The sequence below is a fragment of the Cygnus olor genome, chromosome 25 (assembly GCF_009769625.2).
Source record: "Cygnus olor isolate bCygOlo1 chromosome 25, bCygOlo1.pri.v2, whole genome shotgun sequence".
NCBI lineage: Eukaryota > Metazoa > Chordata > Aves > Anseriformes > Anatidae > Cygnus > Cygnus olor.
Genome location: NC_049193.1, coordinates 2,284,273 through 2,296,508, shown reverse-complemented (window position 1 = coordinate 2,296,508; position 12,236 = coordinate 2,284,273). Strand labels below are relative to the sequence as shown.

General features: G+C 41.1%; 1 protein-coding gene across 9 annotated transcripts in view; it reads right to left on the bottom strand.

Annotated features, from left to right (window-relative positions):
- The window catches only part of ATP6V0A1 (ATPase H+ transporting V0 subunit a1), a 30,850-nt gene that overhangs the window by 16,189 nt on the left and 2,425 nt on the right, over nt 1-12,236 (bottom strand). For 5 of the 9 annotated variants that reach the window (XM_040536594.1, XM_040536599.1, XM_040536593.1 and 2 more), the window contains exons 6-14: nt 8,031-8,134; nt 7,094-7,220; nt 5,690-5,772; nt 4,925-5,018; nt 3,365-3,577; nt 2,561-2,711; nt 2,213-2,352; nt 1,275-1,432; nt 726-816 (exon numbers count right to left, since the gene is read on the bottom strand). In XM_040536594.1, the coding sequence (XP_040392528.1) occupies nt 726-816; nt 1,275-1,432; nt 2,213-2,352; nt 2,561-2,711; nt 3,365-3,577; nt 4,925-5,018; nt 5,690-5,772; nt 7,094-7,220; nt 8,031-8,134 (1,161 nt within the window). The remainder of the gene's footprint in view (nt 1-725; nt 817-1,274; nt 1,433-2,212; nt 2,353-2,560; nt 2,712-3,364; nt 3,578-4,924; nt 5,019-5,689; nt 5,773-7,093; nt 7,221-8,030; nt 8,135-12,236) is intronic. The other 4 variants (XM_040536601.1, XM_040536596.1, XM_040536597.1 and 1 more) reach the window with 1 other exon arrangement.

The window sequence follows — 12,236 nt, the reverse complement described above, 5'->3', positions numbered from 1 at the left end:
ACCATCCAGAAAGTATCAGGCTCTAAGGGCAGGGTTCTATTTGTTTGGCTTTTAACAAAGATGTTTGTCATACAGATACCTATTCAGGAAACAAGCAGACAATCTTTCTGATAAGAGCACTTAAAGCAACTGATCCCACCATCAGAGCAGGAATCAAGCCTTGCTTGTTTTTATGGTAGGCAAAAGTTGCAGGAAAAGAGCACAGAGGCTGCTATCTTGACAAAAAAAAAGTTTATCCATTTCAATGAGCAATTACACATAGAAGTTCTGATTTTCTGCACTTCCTCTTTGATGTGGAACACACACAAAATTTTTTGTCAAATATTCTAAGCACAAGGAGCAGCGTTATTGAAATAGGCAGCTACAAAACATCAGGATTACTCACAAACTTACATTTCCAAGACTGATTGGAAAGACAGATAACTAACTTTCTCCAAGGTGGAAAAAAAAAATCATAAAATGATTTCTACGTCTCATGCCAGATTCAGTTAAAAAGCTGCAGGTTAGAAAAGATGAGAAAGAAGCCTTTTGTGGCCCCAAGTCTTTCTATCCTCCATTTAGCGTCTCTTAGGAACATTTTCATCATTCAGGACTGTTTCCAACACTGATAAAGACTGCTAATGGAATGGCTGGGATGGGGAAATCTTTCACAATGAACTGGACAGATGCTTTTCTGCTTACGCAAGATGTTGTTAAAGGACAGCATAGGAAGGAAGAGCTCTTACTGGGTCAATGCCAAAGGGATATGGTCCACCAAACACCCCTGGAATAGCAGGGTTCAGCTGAAGCAGAGGAGTAGTCTCCAGCAGAGCATCTCTGTTTGGGTATAAGTAGATTATATAAACATTAGCACAAGCAATGCTGACCTCCTTTTAAAAGTAATAGCATTCTTCCCTTGTGAGAGCAAGGAATATCTCAAATTGAGAGAACTTTAAGGTTCCCACGCGGCCCTAGAGATTTGCCAAGTGAGTAACAAACTTGTCTCCTGACCCGTTATTCAGTGCCACAAGGAAAAAAGATTCAGGGGACAGGAATCTTGCCTGAATCTCATGAATCTATGAGAAGAACGGTGTTAAAGTGCTTCTGTATGAATTTTCTGAAAACAAGCTGGTTTGAAACTTGATGGGTATCACATTTACACCCCTCTTCTAATTCTACTCAAGCCTGAGTTCAGAAGTTTTGGTTTTACTGACTTGGGAGGATGATGGGTAAAGATAAGTCACCTACTTATCGCTATCACTCATTAGTTATGTAATTACCAACTATTTACTCACGACCAATTGCCTTTTGAGAACATCGGCCGAACGCTCCACGATGAACCAAACATATTAAGAGACTTGGAGAAGCAGTCGTTATAGATGAGGCCCGTGTAAGTGGAGAATAGTCCCATCAGTAGAATGATGTATCGTCCGCTAAAAACAGTGTTGAACATCTGATATTAAAAAAGAGAAAAGAAAGTCCATGAGAACAAGGGAAGTCTCTCATGCAGACAAAACAGTAAAATCAGTCAGCTGCAGAACAAGCAACACCGGCCACATGGACTAAAAACATAGTCTTTATTCCCTTGTGGCAGGGATTAAGGGTGCAAGAGGTGATGCTGCGAGAACAGAACCCGAACACAGGGGATAAGTTGGTGGCGTGACTGCGCGTAAAGAATCTGGAATTAGCTGAAGAGGATAAGTTGCACTCCACCCAGTGATGCAAACCCCCAGCTGGCAGCATTATTTTGGAACTAAGCAGTGCTGACCCTAGTCTAGCTTTCTCCATGCTCTGTCAACGCACCCTAACTCTGATTTGCCTCCTGTAAGCCCAAGCCTAGATCAGCAAAAGGAAGAATCGTGGAGATACACGTGCATGCACACACACCCAGACACCAGGAGTTTTCCAGTGACTGAATCCCTTTATAATCCAACCAGGTTTTGGGGTGATGTATTTACAACTATTTAGCTGTCCAACTGCACTTGATAAACAATTTTCTTAAAACATCTGAAAGGAATAATTTCCTACAACCATCTGAAAGGAAAATCAGAGGATCTGACTATGGAATGACGCTACTCAGTCCGTGGTCTACAGACTTGTCAGTCTGAGTGCTTCACAAATTTCAAATGCAAGGAGTAACAGGCATTTTCAATTGAAGAGGGGGAAGACGCAAGTAAATCAAGTTGGAACACTCTGCTTTAGATGCAAAGCCGAGCATGCCACGTCTCTTTACCTCATTGTCACTTTTCTGTGACAGAATACGACTTTCCCTAAACACCATCCAGACAGCGATCAGAGTCATCAGGATTCCATGGCCAAAATCTCCAAACATCACAGCAAACAGAAATGGGAAGGTAATGATTGTGTACGGTGCTGCAGGAGAAAAGAAATGACACTCCTAGTGCACTGTACCCGAGTAAGCCCAGACTTGCTACAGTACAATTTACATGCAGTACAATTCCCAGGGTTGTTCCCTGCTTCTGAAAGGTGTTAAGTTCACTAATAAAAGTTTTCACACATGACAGTCAACATTGAGAAACACTATGACTAAAAGAAGTCACATTTGTAAGCATGGATTTACCTGGATTTATTTCCCGATAAGTTCCAATGCCATAAGCATCAACAATGTTTTGAAAGCCACAGGTAAACTTGTTAGTTTTGTTGTATGTTGGTGGGGTCTGATTAGTTTGCATCCTATTTAAAATGGATGGGACAGTGGATCCACTGTGCTCCTGTTTAAAAAAAAAATAAAAAATCAGGACTAGAAAACATCCTCAGAGCAAGGGAGGACAGAGTAAAGCATCACTTTCTTGTTAGTATTTGTTAAACTGCAAGCTTGCATTTTTGTAGCCTGCTTGTGTAACGAAGAAGTATACTTGAGCAGCTGAAGAAGGCTGCCAAATCTCCTCTGCTCTCCACTTCATGTTTCAGGAGGAGAAGCGCTTTTAGTATGGAGAAGCTTTTTTTTTTTTTCTTACTAAAACAGCAAATGAAAAGACACCTGACTCTTCATTATCTACCAGAGCAGAAGGCAAGCTTGTTAATGTCCTGGATACCTCCCTTCAGGAAGTTGCACTACATATAAAAACAGCAGGACTACAAAGCACAGCTAGGTTAACCAAACGACTCCAACACAAAAAAACACCTGATCACAGCATTTTCCTGAACTTCAAGGAAAGATATATAAAATACTTACACAGTGTATTTATAAGGTACACAGCATTATAGCTACAAGCCGTGACTCCTGCATGTTAAATAAGCTGTTCCCTGTGAGGACTGACTCAAACAGCCCAAAGGGATGGTTTCCAGAAAAATCAATTAATCCACGTTGCGTTTGCTGACAGCTTGAACAGAAGCAGACAGGAGCAGTGCAGCAGATACTCACAGTGCCCCTCCTGAGAGCAAACTGGATAGAATCGAGGTCAGCAACAGGACACCAGACTTCAGCAATCAAGCACTTCTGTGTCACATCAATATTGCACAGGTTCAGGGTATGGTAGATGGCCTTCATCTTGCGTACTTTGATGAACCAGACACGGATATTTTTAGCAGCTGCCTGCAGAACCCTTTGGCGATGATCCTCTGTTTGGTTCAGCACCTTTCACAGAAAAGCGGGACAAAAATGAGGCAAAATCAGTGGCCAAAACCTGCAGCACACAGAATTGCAGTGAAGTAGGGCTTACCCACCAGAGGATGGGTGCCTGAGCCCTGACGCCCATCCCATGCACAAGACTGCCACATGCCTGCAATATATGCTTTAGTCTCCATATTAATATGTTCTGCTAAAAGGTTTTAGAGCTTCCTTCCAGGTATAATCTTTGAATACCTTCCTCCTCCTCCAACTCCAAGGTCAGTGGTTATTTCAAACAATGAACTGTTCTGTGATCACAGAGAAATTTTTTCCTCCACCCAGGTTAAAAGAGCAGAGGAGAGTTCTACAAGTGAGGTGTACACCGCCATAAGAAAACACAAAAACATTACAGACTTTTTTTTTTTTTTAAAAAATGAAAAGGAGAAAGTGTTTTCTACTAAGGGTGTTTTCCAACTGGAACAAGTCTAACTCAGGCCAAGTCAGACTCCCAGCCTGGAAAGTCTGATACTCAAGGGAAAGTGAGGACACAGGGCACAGCTATCACATGCAGCTTTGAATTCTAACAGTCAAATTGCTTCTGCATTCTTTAGAATTACTAAACAGCTGCACCACACAACTTCCAGCTTGAGAGAGGTTCTGTGTAAAATAAGGTGGTCAAATTAAATCATTCCTTCTTCTAGCTCCTGAACTTTTTCCTTATTTTCGTCTTGGACCCCTTACATTTTTTTGTATTATGACATACTGCCTTTCTTCCTTGAAGCAAGCATCAAATATTTCAGAGCTGGCACCCAGCAGTTTTCTGTGGTGATTGCTTTTTACCAACACCCAGGCTGCTGCACAAGAGCTTAGTTTTAAAGCAGAAACTCTTCAGGACAACACAATGTGAAAATACGAAGACAGGCAGAAAAAAATAGCTAAGTCCAATTTTTTTCCAAGTTGAGATAAAAATACTAAGTTTAAATTTATTTTAATTAAATTCTTGCAGATGAAACAGACAATTATACAAGCATGCTTTCAGAATTGGAAGCAGGGTATCTTCTTACACATTAATATTCTTCTCTGCTCCCTAGCATACAGTTCTATATTAACACTGTATTTACATGTGTATAATTAACTGCTCGGCCCTCTGGAAAGATCCAACCACCTCACCACCCTAAGCCCTGAAAAACAAAACAGCAGAACAGAAAGCCTCCGAACACCTTTCTTGCACTGCTGAGCTGCTGGTCTCAAGCTACCTTGAGCTGAAAATATGGTCACTTAATACGTCCAAAATTTCTCCTCTTTTAATAGGATCCACAGATGAACTCAACTATCAGTTAAACAAACAAAACCCATTGACCCGATTTGTTTTACCATCTGAAGATCATCAATTCTGGTATTGACACCAGAAGCCATTTCCTTCCGCTCCTGTGGTGTTTCTGGACACGGGTAGAGTGAGGCACGGAATCTGAAATACATGCAAGTCTCCTTAGTAACAAAGATGGAAGGAATAAACCAGTCAGGGAAATAGATGGCTGAGACCGAACACGGAAATAAAGCAAGAAGCACCTTTAAAGTAGTTTCTGTTCAGCAAACCTGCCAAGCAGTTTCAGTTGCTAAATCAAATGGGTACAGAAGTTTGCTTAAGGCCAAAACAGAAGCTAAACGTTTAGAAAAAAATGAAGCGAACGAAAATCCTCTGTTCCCTGTACTGAGAGCATTTCAAAGGCGCTCTTGTGCAGTTGATTAGCCATCCCAGTTCAGGGTGCTGTTATCACACTAATGCAGCTGCTGCTAGAAGTAGTCATTGTTGGTCTCCCCTGTGACAATACTGCCTGCTGACATCCCGACAGACCTGAATTCAACATTTACTTTGTTGTTTAAGGTATTCCTCAAACAAAGCAGTCATCTGCGTTGAGCATTATAGGCTTAGGGAGTAGCCAGTTTGACTGTAAAACGTGATTCACCTAGTTAGGGTAGGATTTATTTGCTGTCAGACTACAGTCATCATGAAACAGGTAGCTGAAAACTACGGACATTAAGCCACTTCAGTGTATTTCAAGCACCCAAGTGTGTTCCTTTATGGCCTATGTACACAGTGAGATGCCTAGCTGTAAGACTTTCAAGTAACTTGCATACCCTTCACATATCTTCTTGACTCTGTTCTTTAACTGGTCACCTTGGAAAAAGATGATGAACACAGACTTGTGCACATAATCCCCCTAGAAAAGAAGAAAGGGTGTGTTGTAATAGCCCAGCTGTCTGCAGAAATCAGCATTACAGCAGATTACAACAGAGTTCTACTTTCCCTTCACTGAAATCTGTACATATAGGGATCGTATTTGGCTAGCAAGTCAAGAACGCACCTTAACACATGAAGTCACAAGAAAAGCACTTTCCTTAGACACAGCATAGAACATTAAAGCTGTACTTGTGTTTACCGAAGCAAAATTCTAGATCATCCTACTATCTATTCTATGGCAAACAATAAACATGAAAATCTGAGAAAAAATGTCCTAAGAACAGAGATGCAATGAAATATATCTATCTATCTATCATCACTAACTGAAGGCAGCCCGCCTACAGAATCAAGCAAAAAGCTAAAGAGTGAATTAAAGTAAGATGGAATTTAGCAACTTTGACTCTCCAGGGAGGCCAAGAGCACATTCTTTGCACAGCTGTTTTCATGTTGGTAGCTAGCTCCCCTTTCCTGCATTTGTTGATAAGTTATTGTTCTACCTCACTTAGGAAACTTTACCATAATGTTTCAAGAATAATTACATTAGGTGTAACCTCAGTTTAAGGAAGTGTTGCACAATAAGAACAAAGTGTCTCCTTGCTGACAGATAATTCAACAGGTCAACTACCGGGGCTGGTGGGACAAGAGAACAAGTCAGCCTTCTGAGAAACAGAAGCAGTCACTGACTTTCATCATGCCTATTTTTTTTTGTTCCAGTGCAGCTTACATACAGCCCTTCTTTTCACACGTTAAGATCAACAGCTCCAAAAATTTAGGCGTTGTCCCACTGATCTCAGCAAAGAGGACTCCGTATGTAAAACCAGGCCCAATCACAACATTTACTATTTATATTTGTAATAAAGCCAACAATTCTGAAGTGGATGTTTAAATTTTTGCGTAACAAATTAAGAAAAATGAAAGGTCCAAGCGCAAATTAAAGGAGCTACTGGTGTCATGCGAATGTCCAGAGGAGCCTCTCTTTCAAGGAGGTTTACCACTTATTCAGAACTGCACAAAGGAGTTGTGTTTGTACATTTTTGCCAGAGAAGCAGCTATGCCCTGCTGCAGTCCAAATTCAGAGTTGTTTCTCCCCTTTCGACAGCATTCATTACCCATCTCACTTTTTTTTTTTTTTTAAAAGAGCAGGAAAACATTTGCCATTAGAGCCTCAGGCGCTGCACGCAGGTACTGTGAAGGGAGGCAACACAAATGTTTGCCTGCATGGAGCTCTTGGAGGGATACAGGCTTAGATCTATAAAGCAGATCCTTTTACAAATCCGATTGTAAATGATGGTTTCCTTTACCGTTACAGGATCCTCCAGGGGGTTTTCAATCTCTGCTTGACGCAGGAACACGTTCCCTCGGCACACTCGCCACAGCATGCGCTCAAACATGGGGATTCGCTCGCGGTTGATCACACCAGCCACAAACCTGTGAAGGGGACGGTATGAGTGTGAGCTCTGCACCTACAAGAATACACAGCCCAGCACCCAAAACACTGACACCGACTGGAGTTTAGCCTCAGACTGAAAACGACAAAAACCTTGCTTTGAAATTAGTTCCTGATGCAAAATGAAAAATCCTCTACATACACAGAGATAAAACTACAACAAAAACAGTGGCACTATACCAAAAGCTAAGACTTTTAACAGAAAAACGTCTACCAAAAAAAAAGGAGAAGAAAAATGTATTTGGACATACAGTTTCTATACCTGCTACTGTTCATTTCAACAGGCTCATGGTACGTTACACACCAAGCATTTACCAGGCAAGGCTACCACTGACTATGTTCTAGGCAGATGCTTCAGGAGACCTCACTGACTCAAATGTCTATGTCCAGACAAAGAATTACACGCGTATGGATACGGCCTGGAAGCAGTTAGTAAAGAAGATACAGAACTATACAGATTTTTCAGAGCATTAGGTGCTCACAGTTACTGGTTTCAACAAAGTTGAGAGAGCTCAGTGTCTGAAAAAGCAAACAGAACAGATTTACAAATAAACTAGTACATTTTTTTTTGTGTAGAGAGAAACGTGCAAAGCACAAATATGAACTGGAAAGTTAATGCACATGGGACAAGAATGGAGACCAACAGCTACTTTTAGATCAGCCTTGAGCTGCTTCAAGCGCCAGTCTGGGAAGTTCTGCAACAACTGTGCTCAAATCACCACGGACTCCACAGGATAAACATAAGCCAGCAACCCTAACGCAAGACAGACGAAAGCACAAACTGCCGTTACCCAAGCCGTAGCGGGGCACCTCTTCCCATCTCGCTTGGCTCCAGGAGCGAAGAGGATTCCTCCAACAGGTCTGGATCCGCCATCTGCTGATGATGCAATTCAGCCTGAATTCACAAATCAATTAATATCTAATGAAACTAGTTAGTGGCATGCAGGGAACGAGGAACCAGGAGATAGTTGGGGGAGACAAACAAAAAAAAAAAGAACAAAAAACAGCGGAAAGAGGAACCAGGTGATAGAAAAGACAGCGAGAACCACACAAGGAGGAAAAAAACAAGAGGAAAAGTGGAATGGCTCAAAGCTCCCACAGTCCAAAGTTTGCTGCAACAGAACAGAGGGGCTGGGGGATATATAAGTCTGAAGAAAGGCAGAATTCCAAGAAATTTATCCAGTTTTAAATACAAGTGATGTTCCCAAGAACCATTTTTAACAGCACAAAACAGCAACACACCTTACTCTTATCTTCCCCTTGATTTTAAATGGAGAAAGAAGTGAAAGCAGAGGCTGATTCACTCTTGCCCTATTTGTGCATTTTCTGCATATTAATAAAGATGCAGAAGGCATTTCTAAGAGGTGCCTGTGAAATTACACATGTAAAATAGTCTGGTACACAGGCAGAAGAGTGCTGTGCAGGTAAGCCTTCGACAGACAGCTTAACTGACCCTATAACTTCACAAATTTGTAACCCTCCAACCCAGTTATGCAAGACCTGCATATCCTATACATCAGGCTTCTGCCATACTCCAAAGACAAGGCAGGACTTTATTCCTTTTGGAATTAGGTGACAACAGTTTGATTAATTCCACGTTACTTTGCTACATCAGCATGGATACAGTCAGAATAAGCAACAAAATCCAGAAGGACTGGGTATGAATTCTCTTTACTGACTGTAAAAAAAAATTCTCCCTCCAGGAAAAACACAGTACTTCCAGCTTAAGGACGCACTCGCTGCTTAAATCCATTTATTCTGCATTTATTCTCCTATTCACTATGTCTATTCTTGCCAGTCACATAATATGTATTGCTTAAGGCTGTCTGACAATGTTACTTACTTTTTGACTAGCTAGGCATTAAAATATGAAGCAGCTTATACAGTCTTTCATTGCAACTGATTTGGAGACTGAAATTCTTGGGAATACAGCTTGTAAACATCAGCAATTTGAGTCAGGAAGGATGCTCAAATGACATCCTCTTGGGCATCATCTTCATACTTCATTCACAACCCAGTGTCACAGGTATTTCTACCTCTGCAGCTTATATAATGAAACGAAGAAATTGATAGAGCTCTTTAGCACAAGCAAAGGGCCAAATTCTACCCTCTGTGGTACATAGAGGCCTTCAGCCTTCCCCACTGTGCTGTCGGGGAACTTGCTACAATACATTGGAAGGTAGAGTTTGACTGCACAACATGTAAAATGCATGCACGCAAGCAACGCAGCCTTACAAAAGTATATGGCAAGTTTAACAACTCAGCCATAATTTCTTTATTCTTGCAATGGTTGCATAATATTTTTAGTGAAAACCCTGCTACATTTTACTTGCATTCAAATAAAAGTGTTTGCAAGGCTGACATCAAATCCAGCTCAATTGCTTGTCCACACATTTGCTTTAGCTTATAGACGTTACAAAAGTAAGGGAGCCCTTAATTTATTTTGGAAAGACAACAAGTTCTGGGCCTTTCGACCTTAAGCCAACTTGTTGCAATATCAAACAAACAGAAAGAAAATTTTGTTTCACAGAGAACACAGCAAAACAAGTTTGGTACCCCAAAACACAACATACACACCAACACGCCAGTGATTCTTTAGCGTCAGGATTCAAGATGTTGAAAAACAACAACACCACTGAAGTTTTAAGAGGCTTGTATTGCATTTATCAGTAAGCAAGATTCTCTCTGATAATTTTTGCGAGGCAAACGTTAGAGTAGTCGAAGCGTGGCTTCTAATCACCACATTTTAGCAGAAAAAGGTTAGCACACGAAAACTTTGGATCCACCTCACTTGCGAGAGTAGCTCTTATAAGTGTTCAGCGGTACCTCTGACCCTCTTGGGGCTGTGTCCTTTGTTTGGGACACCGTATAAAACAAAAAGACCTGCTTAGAGGAGTCAAAATTAAAAAAACAGAACACCTTAGAAAAAAACTAGTTAGATTAGTTTTACTAACGAAGAATTACATACACAAGAATTATTTGTGTAGAAAAAAAACCAATATGTTCTTCAAATTCATCTCCCAATCACTTTAATTTGATGATCACGCCCTTTCTAGAAAGGAAATGGCACAGGAACATCAGCTCAGCTCTGGAAGGATATGTGCAGCGTTAGAAGATTTAATAGAAATTAAAAAAAAGACTAAGGGAATGAAAATGCTAGCCATTTACAATGCAGAGAGACAAGACTCTAGGAAATGTACTTTGAATAATGATTTTCCCCAATAGTGAATGAAACATCATAAAATTTTTGTGAAGTTGTTTGTTGATTATTTTTTTTTTTCAACATCAGGTCATTCAGGATTAGAAAAACCCAAGCATTCACACGTCAGGAATTAGAACATGCCCCTTTCATTATCAAATATTTTTTAAAACTGCACATTGTTCACCCAAATCAGCACCTTTAATCTCAAGGCCTGGAAAAAGTTTCATTTCCCCTGCTCTCGATTTAAGGTTCTGCTCTGTGCTGGCCCCGGACTGCTCCCCGCAACGCCATACAATTCAAGCCCCTTCCAGTCCACGATCAGAACAAACACCAGTTTGCACAGGAACTAAAAAGGATTCATTTCGCCATCTAAGTTATTAACCCAGAGCCCAGACAGAAATGACAGATGCGAAACGAACAGAAAAAAGCAGATGGTGAGAAGAGTTAGAGGGAAGAAAGACAGGGGACTGCATGCCATTAACCATTACTTTTCCAGTCTTCTTTTACGCTCACACTCTAGGATGCTTATGGCAAAACTTTCAGAGAAATCTCTCCAGCTCTTACTGCTCTTCACAAGCAAAGACAAGAAGACTGAGAAAAGGAGCATAATCATCGACATGGTGTGTTGAGACAAGAAATGGCTACTGTGACTAGAACGGTCACAAAAAGAACTAAAGAATTTCACCATCCCCTTCCCCCAGTGCAGGAACTCCAGGCAGCTGAGCAAATGCCAAGTGTAAAAGAGGGAGGAGTAAGCCATTTCTTGTGCAACTTATTACTATGAACAGCACAATCTTAATTACAAGTTATTAAGGTCTTCAAGTGTTGAAGGTACCGTGCAAATGACAGCATGACAAAATGAAGCAGTCGGCACTTCGGGATAAGACTGTACGAGGCTCAGAAGCCCTGGGCTGGTCAGGATCTCTCGCATAGCGCCGTTAACTGCTTGCAGTGTGAAGTGAAACTTGGTTTTGACACTTATCTCGTACTGAACTTCACACACGAACTGCTCAGTTTGCTTTTACACATAGCAACGTGTCGTATTTATTACCGCAGAGAACAGTTATCAAACGGGAGCAGAAGCACATCTAAACCTTCTCTGGCCAGTTCACTGAAGCCTGACACAAGGACTCCTTCTGGGGGTGACCTGACATGGATCGTTTCAGTAGAAAGTTAATTTTTATCTTTCAATTTCGCGTGGTCATACTGTACTTGAAGAAAAGCAGAAGGTTGCTCTCACCAGATAATAACAATTCATGAAAAAAGTGCACAGCACTAGCTGTACTTTATTTTAGTCAATATTCAGTTAGAACAGGCAAGCTGATTAGCTTCTTAATGTAGCTAGGTCATAGATTATCATGGTAATGCTGCCAGTCCAAAGAGACTCTCAGCAACCTCGAAGTGGACATTCAACACTCGAAGATGAGCCTTTTTGTACCGAAACCAACCCCGAGACCAATCAACCGATCATACCAGCAGTATCTACGTTAGCAGCAGCTAAGGCTTATGTTGGCACGGGAACAACCTTAATGCCTGAACAGGCAGCATCCCGTGCCAAAAAAAAAGAACCGTTAGATAAACTGAAGCTCGCAGGAGCCCAGCTCCACTTGACCAGAGCTTTTGTGAATACTAGAAGCCATATCCATTAAGAACTCTTTGAGGAAATCCTTGATTAGAGGAAACTGGACATGTGCTCAGCAAAAAACACATCCTTACCATTCCAAAAAACATACAAGAGCTCTTTGAGAAAACTCTCTAGACTCTGAAACATTTAACCTTTCAGATGAAGCATCAA